This window comes from Mauremys reevesii, unplaced genomic scaffold (assembly GCF_016161935.1).
Source record: "Mauremys reevesii isolate NIE-2019 unplaced genomic scaffold, ASM1616193v1 Contig1, whole genome shotgun sequence".
Taxonomy (NCBI): Eukaryota; Metazoa; Chordata; order Testudines; family Geoemydidae; genus Mauremys; species Mauremys reevesii.
Genome location: NW_024100715.1, coordinates 1,877,521 through 1,894,217, shown reverse-complemented (window position 1 = coordinate 1,894,217; position 16,697 = coordinate 1,877,521). Strand labels below are relative to the sequence as shown.

The 16,697-nt window shown below is 49.2% G+C and overlaps 1 protein-coding gene across 5 annotated transcripts; it reads left to right on the top strand.

Moving 5' to 3' along the window:
- The first annotated feature begins 722 nt into the window (after nt 1–722).
- On the top strand, nt 723–14,988 carry LOC120392543. 5 transcript variants are annotated; one of them, XM_039517361.1, is made up of 3 exons: nt 723–821; nt 3,349–3,498; nt 12,247–14,988. In XM_039517361.1, exon 3 carries the CDS (start codon nt 12,256–12,258, stop codon nt 13,639–13,641), a length of 1,386 nt encoding a protein of 461 aa, XP_039373295.1. In that variant the 5' UTR covers nt 723–821; nt 3,349–3,498; nt 12,247–12,255; the 3' UTR covers nt 13,642–14,988. The 5 variants fall into 5 exon arrangements, with proteins under 5 accessions (XP_039373295.1, XP_039373293.1, XP_039373296.1 ...); XM_039517359.1 differs by having other exon boundaries at nt 3,349–3,502; XM_039517360.1 differs by lacking the exon at nt 723–821 and adding an exon at nt 2,903–2,980 and having other exon boundaries at nt 3,349–3,502.
- The last annotated feature ends 1,709 nt before the right edge of the window (nt 14,989–16,697 follow it).

Genomic DNA, 16,697 nt, shown 5'->3' with positions numbered 1-16,697 from the left:
ATTCTAGTTCCAGCAAGGACAAAAAAAAGATAAAAATCTATGATTCAGAACAGTATAAATGTCATTACTATATTTGTTTGCAGTGTTGTACATGTGTTGGTCGCAGGATATGAGCGAGACAATATAAGTGAGGTAATATTTTATTCGACCAACTTTAGTTGGTGGAAGGGACAAGCTTTCAAACTTTGCAGAGCTCATCAGAAATGTTCAGTGAAGCGTCAAAGCTTGTCCCTTCCACCAACTAACACTGTCCCAGTAAAAGATATTACCTCACTTGTACTGTCTCTCTGTACTATGTGTTAACCTAATGCCTGATTAATATCCCTGCCCTAGCAATACAATGGAGCTACCAGCTATAGAGATTTGGATACTGTAAAACAGGGGTGCTCAAACTGGGGGTCAGGACCCCTCAGGGGGTCATCAGGTCATTATATGGGGGGGTCACAAGCTGTCAACCTCCATCCTAAACCCTGCTTGCCTCCAGCATTTATAATGGTGTTAAATATATTTAAAAGTGTGTTTAATTTATTAGGGGGGCACTCAGAGGCTTGCAAAGTGAAAGGGGTCACCAGTAAAAACGTTTGAGACCCACTGCTGTAAAACACAAATGAGCCCTGGAAACACACTTCAGTGCACTATCACTTTAAGAGGGCCCTCCTTCAGCCATGGTTACTTGAGCTACCCACCAGGTCATTTGCATAAGAACTCCCATATATTGAGGTCCCATTTTGCCTGCAACTCACCAGCACTGGAGATTCAGCCTGACTCTGAGAGGCATCATAAGCTGACAAAAATCCAGGCAACTTTTCCATCATATAAAGGTGAGTCCCTTCTGTCACTGGGAGTTGGTAAGGCACAAGAAAGAGCAAAAAGGCTTGTAGGGTTATATGCCAGATCTTCAGATGGTGTATATCAATCCACACCAGCTGGGGATCTGACCCTGCACTGGGAGGAAAAAGTTGCTTCATTGGATTCAGTGGGGTCAGATCCCCAACCATATGGCCAAAAGGGCTAATGTGATCCTTGGATGTATAAACAGGGGAACTCTCAAATAGGAGTAGAGAGGTTCTATTATCTCTGTATTTGGTACTAGTGCGACTGCTGCTGGAATCCTGTGTCCAGTTCAGGAACGATGTTGATAAATTGGAGCGGGTCAGAGAAGAGCAATGAGAATGGCTAAAGGATTAGGAAACATGCTGTATAGTGGGAGAGATTCAAGGAGTTTCAAGCTCCTTAGTTTAACAAAGAGACGATGAAGGGGTGACGTGATCACAGTCTATAAGTATCTACATGGGAACAAATATTTGACAGTTGGCTCTTCAATCTAGCAGACAAAGGTATCCAGCACATTAACCTGAAGTACTGGGATTGGTTTATTCCTACTTGCAGATCAACTTTGAGGCGCTTAATAAATGCACAAAAGGTGGAAAAATTTAAATCAAAGGATTTCCCAGCCTTGAATCTTGAACTGACATGCTCGGACTTAAACCATAAAGCATCTTTCCCTCCTCCTTTGTCATATCTTGGTACATTTCTCAGGAGCTTTTGTGAGGGTTTAGTATATTTCTGTATGCATCTCTATCAAAATACAAACTCTGTTTTGTGGGGTTTTTGGCTCCATTTTGCCCTGTGTGACAAAGCTCTGTCCTTGTCTCCATGGGTCCTGCATTTCCTGACTGATTTCACCAGCCTCAGAAGTTCACTGTGACCCTCCACTTAACCCTTCCCTCTCTAGAGAGAAGGGTCACAGTCTGAGTCATCATCATCATCATAAGCCAGCAAGGGAGATGAAGAAACACTATCCTCTCTTGCACACTCTCTGTTGTCTCCCAGTCTCAGTGATTAATCGGGGGGGAGCCCAGGCCCACCCTCTACTCTGGCCTCCAGCCCAGGGACCCTAATAGTATCAGCTGTGGTAACTGACCTTTTAGGAACAGGACACATACAATTCCCTGGGCTACTTCCTCAATTCCACTTCACCCTTACCTCAGGGCCATCTTCCTTGTGCCTGATATGGTGTGTCCAGATCAGTCTCTCCAGCAGAACAACTTCTCACAGCTCCTGGCATGCACACCCACCTGCCTAACTGGGGGGCTTTTAACTAGTTTCAGCCAGCTTCTGATCGGCCTCAGGTGTCTCAATCAACCTAGAGCCCTCCCTGCCTTCTGGAAAGCTCTTAATTGGCCCCAGGTGTCTTAATTGACCTGGAGCAGCTGCCATTTACTTATCCTGGTACCAGAGATTTGTTTAACCTGGGGCTAATATATCTGTCTCCCACTACTTTTCTATAGCCATCTGGCCTTGCCCCATCACAACTGATATTATTTCCAAGAGGTGTTGATACAGGGTGAACAAAGATGAGCAATGCAGGGCCCATGTGAACATTCGATTGGGTCGACCTGGCCATACAATGAGTTGGCTGCAGGGGTAGCTGAGCATCAAGAACCAGGCTTTTTAGTCTGGAATACAGGTGGGTAGTAGCCCCACAACAGATCACTTGACCAGGGACCTTGATCACCTGATGCTTTGATGCTGACCAGGGGGATGGCAGGAGAGAGGGGACAGGAAATTCTGAAAGCACAAGTTCTGCTCTGTGTAACTCTCTCATCAACCAGTACAAAAGGGCAAGACTGAGCAGGAGGAAGGAAGAGAGAGTGGTCTTGGGACCTTGAAGACACCGATCAAATCCAAACAATGCTCAACAGTAGTGAGGAAACTGGGGGAGGGAATATCACATGGGAGTTTTATTATTTTGTTTAGAACTGTGTAACTCTTGTGACTTTTCACACAATTGGAATGTGAAACTGAACAGTTATAACTTGTTGAGGAAGGATTGAATGGGCAAAAGGGGAATGGGAGTGTTACTCTGAAAAACGACATTAGCTCTGGGACACTGTATGGAACCTGGGGGACACTTTAGGATATTATGAATACCCATATTGTAAAATTGCAAGGAATCTGACCAGATATGCTGTGTAAGGTATCTGTGGAAATGTTATGATTTGCCAGATATGATGATCTTCTTTATATGTTTGTATCATCTTTGTATTATGAGTTATAGATACGTAGGGTATATCTGTATTTCAAACTTGTGCTGTGCATCTGGGTGACATCCCCAGACAGGTTGGCATCAGCACTGCCTAGCCTGCTTGATGGCCCATCAAGGGACATCAGCTGTACAATGAGCCCATTGAAAGGCTTATGACTCAGCAAGGCAGGCAGGGGCATGCCTATGGCCAGAACTTGGCTTCATGTGCTGAGCAGCTTGTGTTTGGAACAAAGGAAATATACAAGCTGCTTGGCAAAAGACTATAAACGGCAACTGCCTCTTCTCCATTTTGTCTTCAGTCCCTGCTTCTTACCTCTGGAGTAACCTTTCTACAAAGCTCTGAGCAAAGGACTGAATGACCCATCCAAGCTGTGGATGTGTTCCAGAGGGACTTTCAAGCCAGGAAACTCACCGGTACTGCTAGGAACCTGATAGACTTTGAAGTCTTTGTATGTATGTGACTGTTTTACCTTTAAACGTCTCTCTTCTTGTTCTTTCTGTTTTCTTTATAATAAACCTTTAGTTTTAGACACTAAAGGACTGGCTGGCAGCATGGTATTTTGGGTAATATCCAAACCTATACTGACCTGGTAATGTGGCTTTGGGGTCAGAAGAACATTTTGTATATGTGAGCAGAATTTTTTAAATAACTTTTCACTGTACTGGACCTATGTGTGATTGGGAGCCAGAGAACTGGAATGCAGTAAAGGGGGCTGTGTGATTTAGTTTTTTGCTTCCTGCTAACCAATGTGGGGGATCAGAAGCACAGTTCCTGACTGGTTGGGGGGGTTAACTTCAGTATTACCCACCAGTCTTGGGAGTGTGATACAGCAGGGCCAGGGAGCAGTGGGAGAGTGGTCCTGTTGGGATCCTGGAAGTGGGTGGGTGGAAGCCTGGCAAAGGACCTCCCCCGGCCTAGCGGGAGGATCCACAAAGTCCGGGATCTCAATTAATTATGAGGGACAACTAAAGATATAACAGGGACAGGAGTGAGGTCACGGCTAAATGAAGGGAACTTGACGGGGACACCAAGCAGAGAATCCCGGACAGCGCCCACAGCTGCTCGAAGTGGGAGAGTGCCCCTTTTGAGTGCCGGGACATGGGTGGGTGTTAGCTTGCTCACTGCCAAAAGCCCCTCCCTCAGCCTAGGGAGGATAAACTAAACTCAGAACCCAACCAAGTTTAGGGGACATTGAGCAGAGAACCCTGGACAGCGCCCATTGCGCCTCGAAGCAGGAGAGTGGTAAAGGGGAGATATATAAACCCTAGGCATGGTTCCCCGTAGACTAGGGAGGGCTGCTATAGGTTAATTGGAGCACCTGTAGTCAATTAAAGGCCTGTCAGGAACCTAATAAAAACGCCCTGTTTCAGGCAGACAGGATGTGCAATGAAGGAGAGAGGACTGGAGTTTGGAGCTGTGTTGCTGACAATTGACAGACCAGAGAACCAGAGGAAGGGAGACCCTGCCCCAGCAAGGAAGGCAGACTCCCTCCCCCAGTGTCAAGGACCAAGGGTAACCCTACCCAAGGGGGAAGAGAGTAAGACGCCTACAGGGGTTGAGAGGGGCTGGGGCTCAGAGTGAGGAGCAAACCCAGACCCCTTCCCTCCTCTACCACCTTCCCGGGCCACTAGCAAGGCCCTTGGTGCCTCAAGAGTAGGGGCCAGGGATGGCATCCTAGCCCCCCACCCCACCCTCCCCACCCCCGTCAAGAAAAGCACGGGACCTATCATGCCAACATTGGTCATTTTGTCACATGTGATGCGAAAAGTGGGATTTCCGCACCTTGAATGTAACCCAGGGTGGGGCATGACCACCCTGCCCACAAGATGGAGGACATGGTCAAAGCACTGGTGCAAGCCACTGCCACCCAGCAGGAGGCGACCCAGGTCCAGGCAGCCGCCCAACAGGAGACCATGCAGCTGCAGCAAGAGACCAATCGCTTGCTGATGACCCAGGCCACCCAAGATCGGGCCATGCTGCAGGAACTAGTGAGCCAGGTGAAGACCCCTAGGGAGCTGAGCCATGGGTATGACGGGACGTGGACTATACCGGCCAGCTACTGTCTGCAGAAAATGACACAGGAGGATGATGTGGAGGCGTACCTCCTGTCCTTTGAGAGGACAGCCCTGCAGGAGGTCTGGTCCTGAGACCAGTGGTTGGGCATCCTCACCCCATTTTTGTGTGAGGAGGCCCAGAAGGCCTGCTATGATATGACCTCAGAGGAGGTGGCAGATTACCCCGAACTGAAGGCGTAGATCCTGCCCAGGTCCAGGGTAACGACGGCCTTGCGAGCCCAGAGGTTCCATGAATGGCAGTATTTTGAAGACAGGACACCGCAGTCTCAACTGTTTGACCTAATCCACCTAGCCTGGAAGTGGTTATGCCCGGAGGCCCTCAGCTCTGTGGCACTCCTGGTGCTGGACCGCTATACGAGGGGACTACCCTCGGGCCTCCAAGCCTGATTAGGTCAGAATGTCTCCTCCACCTATAACAAACTGGTCACCCTCATGGAGAGACAACTGGCAGCCCTTGAACTGTTTGAAAACCCGGGAGGTGAAACACAGTGTTCCAGGAAGCCAGTCCCATTCCCGAGGCCTCGGATCATCGAGAACTCCAGGAAAGCCACAGGTGGAAGACCAGGCACCAAGAAGCAGCCTGAGGCCCCGAAGGGACCTGGGTTCCGGCAGGAGAGGACTGGGGGAACGGTACAGAGAGTCCAAGACAGAGGGCAATCTCCAGGATGAGATATCGTTGGTACGAGTGTTGGAAGTTGGGGCATATAGCAGCCCAGTGCCCCAATAGGGAGGAGCCCATGCAATGCAATCTGGGGGATCACGGGGACCAGTGTGGCCTAATCAGCCTGGGGGGCATCACAATGGCCCCACATGAGTACACCAAGCCAGTAAAGATGAAGGGCATCCAGACCATAGCTTTGGTGGACTCTGGGAATGCTGTCACACTGGTCTCAGGGAAGTTAGTGTGGGAACACCTGCTGAGCCGAGCCAAGAGCCCAAGAGTGATGTGTGTCCATGGCACAGTACATTTCTACCCCAGAACCCCAATATGGATTGAGATCCAGGGGAACACTACCAACATGACTGCAGGCGTGGTCCCCAAGCTCCCCTATCTGGTCTTAATTGGCAGGGACTTTCCCAGGTTCGAGAGCCTACTCCCCTCCCATCGAGTGAGGGGAGGACAGTAAACCCCAGGCAGAGATCGAGGCACCCATGGGTGGCTCTACCCCAATTTTTGCTGGGTTTTCCCCAGAGTTATTTTCAGCCCCTGGAAAGTCCCAGAAATCTAGACATGAAAGAAGGGCAGATAAAAGATTAGGAACCAGGATTCTGGCGAAGACGAATCGACCAGATGCTCCTGGGTGGAAGGCCGAGATAGCAGCCAGGTGTACCTTTATGGAGGACGCTGCCAGGCCTTGCTTTTTCCGGTGTAGGAGGTAGTCCAAGATGAGGGGTACAGGTGCCTGGAGGAGGGGTTTACAACACAGATCACATCAGCACAAGACTCTCTTCCACTCTGCCAGATACGTGGCTCTAGTGGAGGGCTTCCTGCTGCCGAGGAGAACCTCCCTTACTTGTTCTAAGCACAGAAGTTCCACGGGGTTCAGCCATGAAACTTTCAAGCTGTGAGGTGGAGGGACCGCAGGTCGGAGTGGTGGAGGCGACTGCAGTCCTGAGCGAGTAAGTCAGGGAGGAGAGGCAACATGACCGGTGCATCGACCGACAGCTCCAGTAGCTTAGGGTACCACTGTTGTCGAGACCACGCTAGAGCTATCAGAATTACCATTGCCCCTTCCCTGCAGACCTTGAGAAGGACCTTTTGCATGAGAGGGAATGGGGGAAAGGCATAGAGCAGGTAACTTCTCCAGGGTACCAGGAATGCGTCCATGAGTGAGCCTGGGCTGTGACCCTGGAAGGAACAGAACATTGGGCACTTCCTGTTGCGTCGGGTGGCAAACAGGTCGACCTGGGGAAATCCCCATCTTTGAAAAATGAGGTGTATGACATCCGGCCGGATGGGCCACTTGTGTGTGTGTGTGTGTGTGTGTATGGCAGTCCACCAGCATGTTCTGAACTCCTGGTAGAAAGGATGCTTCCAGGTGAATGGAGTGGGATATGCAGAACTCCCACAGTCGGAGGGCCTCCTGGCATAAGAGAGAGGAACGGGCTCCTCTGTTCGGGGAGATTTTGGCAAACCAGTAAAGTGCCTAAACCACTAGGATGGGCGCACCCCATCCTAGAGCCGACGCATCCATAGCCAAGGACAAGGAAGATTGAGGGTTGTGGAAGGGGACTCCTTTGCACATCACTTGAGGGTTGGACCACCAGTGGAGGGACGTGAGGAGCTGCCCTGGCACCGTGACCACTGAATTCAAGCTGTTGCACCCTGGGTGGTGGGCCGAGGCGAGCCATGCCTGCAAAGGTCTGAGCCACAGCCTGGCGTGCCAGATCATGTAAGTGCAAGCAGCCATGTGGCCGAGGAGACTCAGGCACCCTGTTGCTGTTGTGGGTGAGAATTGCTGGAGGCTTTGAATTATGTCTGTGATGGCACAGAATCAGGTCTCCGGCAGAAGGGCTTGCGCCTGAACCGAGTCTAATAGAGCCCTAGTGAATTCTGTTCTTTGGGTCGGTTCCAAGGTCAACTTCCCCAAGTTGAGGAGGAGATCTAGTCACTCAAATGTGTGCCTGACCAAGCGGATTTTGGATTGCACCCGTGCCCCAGTGCGGCCCCTGAGCAGCCAGTCATCGAGGTAGTGGTATACCTTGACCTGCTGTCGATGGAGGAAAGCAGACACAACCGACTTGCACTTGCTGAACACTGGGGAGCTGTTGAGAGACCGAATGGTAGGACAGTGAATTGGTAATGCTTGTGGTTGACCACAAAGTGTAAGAAGCGCCTGTGTGTTGGATAATCGCTATGTGGAAGTACGCAGCCTTCATGTCGAGGGTGGCATATCAGTCTCCCAGATCCCAGGAGGGGTAATAGTGCCCAGGGAGACCATGCAGAACTTCAGCTTTACCATGAAATTGTTGAGTCCGTGCCGATCTAGAATGGGTCTGAGATCCCACCTTGGCCTTGGGGATTAGAAAGTATTGGGAGTAGAATCGCTTGCGCCTTAGCTCCTGAGGAACCTCCTCCACCGCTCCCATGGCGAGGAACGCTTGCACCTCTTGAATAAGGAGTTGCTCGTGAGAGGGGTCCCTGAAGAGGGACGGGGAAGTGGGGTAGGAGCAGAACTGGAGAGAGTATCCCACTTCCACCGTGCAGAGGACCGAGAGGCCTGAAGTTATTTGGAACCAAGCATGGTAGAAGTGGGACAGACGATTAAAAAAGGACAGAGAAGAATCGGAGAATGAGTCTGGGGTGCTGTCCTCGGGTGCCCCTTCAAAAGGCCTGCTTGTAACCCAACGATAGTGCGTTGGATTGCTGGGGTGTACATACTCAAAGATTTCATAGTAGCCCTTGAGTCTTTTAGGCTATGCAGCCAAGAGTCAGTCTGCTCCACAAACAGTCCTGCCCCATCAAAAGGCAGGTCCTGCATTGTCTGTTGAACCTCGGATGGTAGGCCCGAGGCCTGCAACCATGAGGTGCGCCTCATGGAGATACCAGAGGACAAGGTGCACGCTGCCAAATCCGCAGCGTCCAGTGAGGCCTGAAAAGAGGTCTGAGCCACTGCCTTGCTCTCCTCCACTATAGCTCCAAATTCCTCCCTGGACTCTGTTGGCACTAGCTCCTTGAACCTGAGTATCAAGTCCCAGGAGCTGAAGTTATACTGGCTCCTGTCCCTCCTGCTCATCAGGAACCTCTCGTCCTGTCTCCCTGGCTGGACCAGGCTCAGGAACCGGAGTTGGAGTCGGTTCCAAGGGGGAGCAGGGGCACAACGCCTCCTCGGCAGCTCTAGGGGTGGGATGACTAGCGGAGGCCTCCGGCACCCACAGTTAAGAGGTGACTGATCAGGAGCCTTTATACTGGGTGCCCCGGGCCTGGTGGTTATGCCCACAGAGTCCAGAATGGCCACTGCTCTGGTCCTCACCTCAGAGCATCCACAGCCTCATCAGTGTCAGCCCCACTCTGAGTATCTAGAGCCTGCTTCCAAGTCTGAAGACTGAGATTGGGACTGCGAAAGCCAGGGCATTGCTGAGCAGAGCTGATCTAGCGAGCAGTGCCACACTGGGGAGCAGTGCCGCGAGACTGGGGAGCGGTGTCGTGACCTGGAGCAGTGCCATGATCTGGAGCTGTGCAGGGTCGCTAAGTGGTGTTGAGACCGATGCTGCTGCACGATAGGGATCGACGCATGGATTGGCATCACGAGCGGGAGCGCTGGCACGACCTGGAGCGGTGCCGCGAGTCCAACTGGTGCTGCAAGTGCAAGCAGCACCAAGACTCCGAGCGGTACCGGGACTCCGAGCGGTGCCGCAATTCTATCAGCGGTGCCGAGGGCCGGAGCAATGCTGGTTTGCCTCGAGATGGTGCCATCCGATGTGGTACTGGAGGGTTGGCATGAATGCTGGGTGACCTTGGTGCTGTCATGGTAATGAGGTCCCTCGTGGCCTCAAAAGGTGTCTGAGATGGATGGCAGCTCCACCTCCTTGATGACCCGGGAGTCCAATGACACCGGACTCAACAGGCCGCCTTGCGGCTCCGAAGGCGGCGGCACCGTCTCTGCACACTTTGGCACTAGGTGCTCCTCACGAGGACGCGCACCATTCACTGGCTCCAACGGGGTGGGCCTCTGTGACAAGAGCTGCTCCTCCCTTGCTTCCAGTGCCGCTTCTGTGCCGGGGAGTGGGAGCGGTGCTGGGTCGATCCCGCTGGTTTCGGCGCCAGGGAGCAGCAGAGCCGCGGGTCTCTGCCAGAGTCCTTCCATGGTGCTGCGTCCACCACTGTCACCGGGGTGCTACACACTGAAGAACTTGTTGCCAGGTCCTGCCACGCCAGCGGATTACAAATCCTGCACCGATTGGCTTGGTGAGCCTCCCCCAGGCACATTAGACAAGCGTCATGGGAGTCGCCAGTTGGCATGGGCTTGGAGCAGGACTTGCAGGGCTTGAACCTCTGGGATTTGGGCATGAAAGCCCTCCCAAAGAAACACGGTCAGGACAGAGGGTAAACCCCCCAGCCCAACTGCTAACTACTAATACTAACCAACAATTAAACTAAAAAGAATGAATAAAGAACAACAAACGAGGCTACAGAAACATGGTAGAACTTGCTGAGCAAGACACCACTGTTCCAGTGACCATTACTGGCATTAAGAAGGAACTGAGCAGGTACCAGGTCGTTAGAGTCATATATTGAATGCCATGAAGGCGCCACTCCAGGGGGCTCCTCAGCTGACCCGATGGGTGCTGCTAGGGGAAAAACTTTCCAACGAGTGTGCACAGGGCACATGCACGCTTAATTGGAATCAATATAAGCAATCACTCAAAGAAGAACCCAGGTAATTATAGGCCTCTCGGTCTGACATTGATCTGGGGCAAGATAATGGAATGGCTGATATGGGACTAGATTAATAGAGAATTAAAGGAGAGTAATATAATTAATGCCAATCAACATGGATTTATGGAAAATAGATCCTGTCACACTAGCTTGATATCTCTTTTTGCTGAGAATACAAATTTGGTTTATAAAGGTAATAGTGTTGATGTAATAGACTTCTGTAAGGCATTTCACTTGGTACTGCACAACATTTTGATTAAGAAACTCTGATATAAAATTAATATGGCGCATATTAAATGGATTACAAATTGGCTAACTGATAGGTCTTAAAATCTAACTGAAATGGGAATCGTTATCAAGTGGGTGTGTTTCCATTGGGGTCCCACAGGGATTGGTTCTTGCCCCTCTACTCTGGTTAACATTTTTATCAATGACCTGGAAGAAAGCATAAAATCATCACTGATGACATTTGCAGATGACACAAAAATTGGGAGAGTGGAAAATAATGAAGAGGACCAATCATTGATACAAACTGATGTTGAGGGCTTGGTAAGCTGGGCTCAAGTAAAGAATATGTGGTTTAATATGGAAAAATGTAAATGCGTACCTCTAAGAATAAAAAATGTAGGCCATATTTGTAGGATGGAGGCTTCTACCCTGGGAAGCAGTGTCTCAGAAAAAGATTTAGGAGTCGTGGTGGATAATCAGATGAACATGAGCTCCCAGTGTGAAGCTGTGGCCTCAAGGGCTAGTGCAATCCTTTAATACATAAACAGGGATATCTTGTGTTGGAGTGGACAGGATATTTTACCTCTGTAGTTGGCACTGGTGCAATCACTGCTGGAATAGTGTCCAATTCTGGGGTCCACAATTCAATAAGGATTTTGCTAAATTGGAGAGGGTTCAAAAGGTAATAACCATGAGAAGGACTAAAGGGTTAGAAAACATACCTCACATAGCGATAGATTCAAGGAGCTCCATCTGTTTAGCTTAAAAAGAGAAGGTTAAGGGTTGACTTGATCACAGTCTATAGGTAACTACATAGGGAACAAATGTTAGATAACGGGCTCTTTAGTATAACAGAGAAAGGTCTAATACGATCCTGTGGCTGGAAGTTGAAGCTAAACAAATTCAGACTGGAAAATAAGATGTAAAATGTTTAAAGGGGAAAGGAATTAATCACTTGAAAAATGTACTAAGGGTCACAGTGGATTCTCCAGCATGGCAATTTTAAAATCAAGATTAGATGTTTTTCTAAAAGTTCTGCCTTGTAAATTATTCTGAGGAAGTTTTATGGCCTGTGTGATACAGGAGGTCAGACTAGATGATCACAGTGGTCCCTTCTGCCCTTGGAATCTATGAAAATGTGTTTGGTTTATAATCCCTCTCCAAAGCCTGTGAGTTACTTGTTTCAAACTGTCACATGTCCATGAAGGGTTAAACTGTAAACCAGAGTCCCCAAGAGCTCTGGGGAGGTGATGCCTAAGCTACTCGGAAGACTTGGGGGGTCCGCACTGGGGGGCAGCTGGATTGTGGGATCCCAGTTCCTAGCAGTCATATCAGACAGAGTCTGCATGCCAGATGTGAGCCTGAGAGGCCGGAGATGGTGCATGGACATGGCTCACATTCAGTTGACTTAGAAGCATGCAGGATCCACTGTCTGGATCCAAACAGTGAAGTCTTGTGCGAGTGCAGCGGGGGGATCTCAGCCAGGTCTGTGATATCTTTCTGTGTTTTATAGGGCTAGACAATGGCAGCAGCAGCAGAAGGTCAATTTCAGGCCATAACCAAAGCCATGGTAAGCATCACAGAAGCGGACAAAGTGAGGAAGGAGGCAGAGCTGCTGTTGAAGCCTGATGCCAAGTGGGAGGAGATCTTCATGCCAGCCCCCATCTCCATCGCCATCCTGGGGGAACTAGGACTCATCTCCATGAGGCAGAAAGATGATGTCTCCATCAATAAGAACCGCCCTACAGATGGGTTTAAATCTATTGAACACCCAGAATCCTTCAGGGCTTGCTTGCGCCAAGTAAGTGAAAGAGCATGGGAGGCCTTCAATGAGATCAACATGCAGCCGATCTGCTGCCATTCCAAGTATGTCTCAGAGAAGATGACAACGATCAGGCAGGGCTTCTTCCAAAATGCTCAAGAGGGAAAGAACCAGCTCAGGAAAGAGATAATGAACATACAGAATGAGGCAGAGAAGTGCACAAAGTCAGCTCAAGCAACGAAGGAAAAGTTCTTGGAGGTGATTTTCCTGGTCAAGGAGCTCTTGCAGGCCTGTCGGAATGCCGAGTATGGTTATGAGAAGGACCTGGATGAGGTGAAGATCAAGCTGGAGCAGGCAAAGATCAAGCAGGAGTCAGTCAGAAAGACTATGGAGGATGCTAAGTGGAAGCAAATGCAAGTGGAAGGGGAGATAAAGAGGGCCCTCAGTGAGATTGAAGAAGCTCTGAACTTCAGTCCCATTTCATGTTATGACATAGGCTCAGATGTGACAGATAAAACTGAGTGGATAAAAAAACAATTATCGAAAGTGGAGGAGAGTGGGGAGGCACTGAGGCAGTCCCACAAGGAGGATTACAAAAGTTTGAAGAACATCATTGAACTGATGAAGGAGCAGACAGAAATCCTCTGTGAGATGAAGGAGTATGAGATGAGACGAAAAGATTTTGAGACAGCCAAGAAGATGCTGAACGAAGGGCAAGATGCCCTGGGGAAGGTGGAGCAACAGTGGGATAAGATGGTGCAGTTCTTTCATATGATCTCCAACCTGATCCAATTCTGCTTCAACTGGCACATTCAGGAATGTTTAGCGTCTGTTGAAGGCATCCAGCAGATCACTCATGCATTCAGTGCCTCCAATGTAACTCAGCTGGTGCACATGATCTCCCAGACATTCACTCAAGTATGTGAAAAATACCTGATAAACTTGGTCAGCAGCTCAGGGAGAATCCTCACTATGGAACCTTCCAATCCCAGTTTTGACTCTGAGTGTGCTAAGATAGCCAGTGGCTGTGATGAGGCCCAGAAAGCTGTCTCCAGCCTAGTGCTGGAGATGAAGGATAAGTTCAAGAGGAATTTAAATGCCGGGCTGGAGACCATCGAGAAGATGAAGGCCATGCAGCACCCATGAGCAAGGAGAAGCTGAAAGCGACTCATGGGGCCAACTGCAAAGTTAGAAGATTAGTATGAATATGAGGTCCCAGTTAGGTGCCAGCTACTGGACAAAGCTCCACAATCAAGTGATTAAAAATTCCCACCTTTTTCTTTTGCTTTGTTTTCTGCTTGAAGATCTCAACCAGCCATTCTCTCGAAGCTCACCTCTGAAAAGCTCCATTCAGATCCACTTCATCCTTCTTGGGAAACAAAAATGAAAGAAGCCCCGTCAGGTCTCAGTTCATTCAGCCCAGTCAGGCACCAAGGCAGAATTGTTCCCTTCAGTCTATTTCCCCAGGGCTCTAGCTTTAAATGTCCCAAGTGATGAGACTCTCATCTCTCTCTCTCTCTCTCGCACACACACACACACACATACGACCCTTCAAATATATCTCTCCTATTAAACACATAATGAAGAGTCTCGAATGGGCCCCACTGCAAGAAGTGGGTCTATGCAGATCCTGACACATTAGCTCAGTTTAGAGGAGACATCAGCAGGAAGTAGTTGGAGATTTCATGGGAGGCAGAGGAAGTCATCAGCGGCTGGAACAAGGATGGATGATGAACATTTGGGGGAGAGCCTATCATGGATGAACCCCATGTTCCTCCAAAGGGATAGAAGAAGCCAGAAACTCCAACCTTCTCTGATAGGGATGGAGACTGAAGAAACCTGGAACCAGAGTGCCCTGAGGGGAGCTTCCTCTTGGGACACTGCCCTGTCAACTCAAGATCCATTAGCTCTCCAGTGAATTGACAGTCTGGGGGTTGTTAATATGTTTCACTTGGTGTAACGCTGTCCACCTTGTTACGGTGCTAGGGAGAAAGCAAGAACCAATCCCATTAGCAATGCTGCTTTTGGTGAATAAAGAATTAACCAATTGACGAGCCTCTGGCCAAGGAGAGAATCATCGGCCTGATCTTTCTTCTCCTTTATTTGCTGATTGCTATCTTTATGCATTGGCACATACAGCACATCAGTGACTGCAAAATAAACCATTAGCTAGCTCCTGGTGAAAGCAAGAGATTCAGTCAGGAATCCTGGTTTCTATTCCCAGGTCTGAGAGCGGAGTGGGAACTAGTGGTTCAAGTAGGAGAGTTGGACTCAGGACTCCTGAGTTCCATTCCCAGGGCTGAGGGGAGGTGGGTAGAACTGGCTGAGAGACAGCTGTTCAATACTGTCCCATCTGAAGTGCTGCTGACTCCCTGTTGCCGTATATTTGGGGTGCATGAGTTGACTTTTATCTGGGATGCATTTCTGCTGCAATTCTTACCTGTGACTCATTTAGTGGCTCTGATTCAATAAAGCTTCTGTGACTCCAATTAACCAAGGCTTCTGAATGTACTTCTGTCTACAACAGCTTAGTCAAAATTTAGAATCAGAGAATATTAAGGTTGGAAGAGACCTCAGGAGGTCATCTAGTCCAACCCCCTGCTCAAAGCAGGACCAAACCCAACTAAATCATCCCACCCAGCAGGGCCGGTGCAACCACTAGGCGGACTAGGCGGCTGTGAAATAATGAAATAGTGTTTCCTAATATTCAAACTAGACCTTCACCACTGCCACTTGAGACCATTGCTCCTTGTTCTGTCATCTGCCATCACTGAGACCAGCCGAGCTCCATCCTCTTTGGAACCCCCCTTCAGGTAGTTGAAAGCAGTTATCAAATCCCCCCTCACTCTTCTCAGACTAAATAAGCCCAGTTCCTTCAGCCTCTCCTCGTAAGTCATGTGCTCCAGCCTCCTGATCATTTCCGCTGGACTGTCTCCAATTTGTCCACATTCTTTCTGTAGTGCGGGGCCCAAAACTGAGAGATCCTGCATCAAACACCAACATGTAGTCTCTATTCCAATCTATTAAGGGTTTTTTTACCATTCTCAACACCATAGTGATGAGAGTGAGAAGCATGGGCAGTGTAGAGTCTTGTTTTGGTCGGGTGGTTTTTTAACATACCTATTGCTCTGTGTTTACATTAGAGGACAAGGTCAAAGAAATGCACCTTGCACTTAGAGAGCAGAAAGTGGTGCAGTTTGTGATGGCCCTTATTTCTTGGAGGAGTTCACCCTGGGCTCTTTGACTGCCAGGCCATAGCAGTGCTGCTAGATACACCTACTGAAATTAACCTGTGACAGGTGCATCAGTTCTTAGTCTGTCCAGGGTAAATGCAGCCTAATCTCCTCTGTTAGGTTTTTGCGCTTTCATGTGATCACATCAGTTCATGCACCAGCTCAGCTTGTTTTTTATACCTGGGTGCTAGTTCAGTAGCCCCCACAGAGGCAGGGCAGGCTCCCCCAAACACACAATGTTACACCACAAAGGGAAATGGTGCAAGTTTGAAGCCAGTGGCCCCTAGACAAGAAAGACCCCATCTCACATTACTCAAACCTTGGGGTGGCCAGTTCCCCAGGACCTAGGGCCAGATTGTAACCGGCATCCTGGGGGCAAGGGCAGAAGTGACTGGAGATCTAGAACAAACACAAGAGGTCAGGGAGTAGCTTATATAGCTCATTTGAAATACTGCATCCCCAAGAAACCTTATTAGAAAGTAGGGTTTAAGTGGTATCAAGTAATAACAGACAGAACATAGTAAGTCACAAAGCAAAATAAAGCAACAACATGCAAGTCTAAGCCTAATACATTAAGAAATTGATGACAGGTAATAGCTCACCCTCAAAGATGTTCCAATAAGCTTCTTTCACAGACTAGACTCCTTCCTAGTCTGGGCCCGATCCTTTCCTTGTTAGTTCCAGCAGACATCTCCTGTGGTAACCTGGGGTTTTCTCATACTGGCCACCCCTTTGTCCTGCTCCACTCCCTTTTATAGCTTTGGCACAAGGCGGGAGTCTTTTATCTGTGCTTGGTCCCCACCCCCAGCCTCTCAATGGAAAAGTACCAGGATTAAGATGGATTCCAGTATCATGTAACATGGTCACATGTCTGAGAGACCTCATTCCCCAGTACCCATGGGCTGGCCCACACCTACACAAGAAGGCTTCAGGTAAATAAGGTCATTTACAACCAATTGTCTGAGTCAA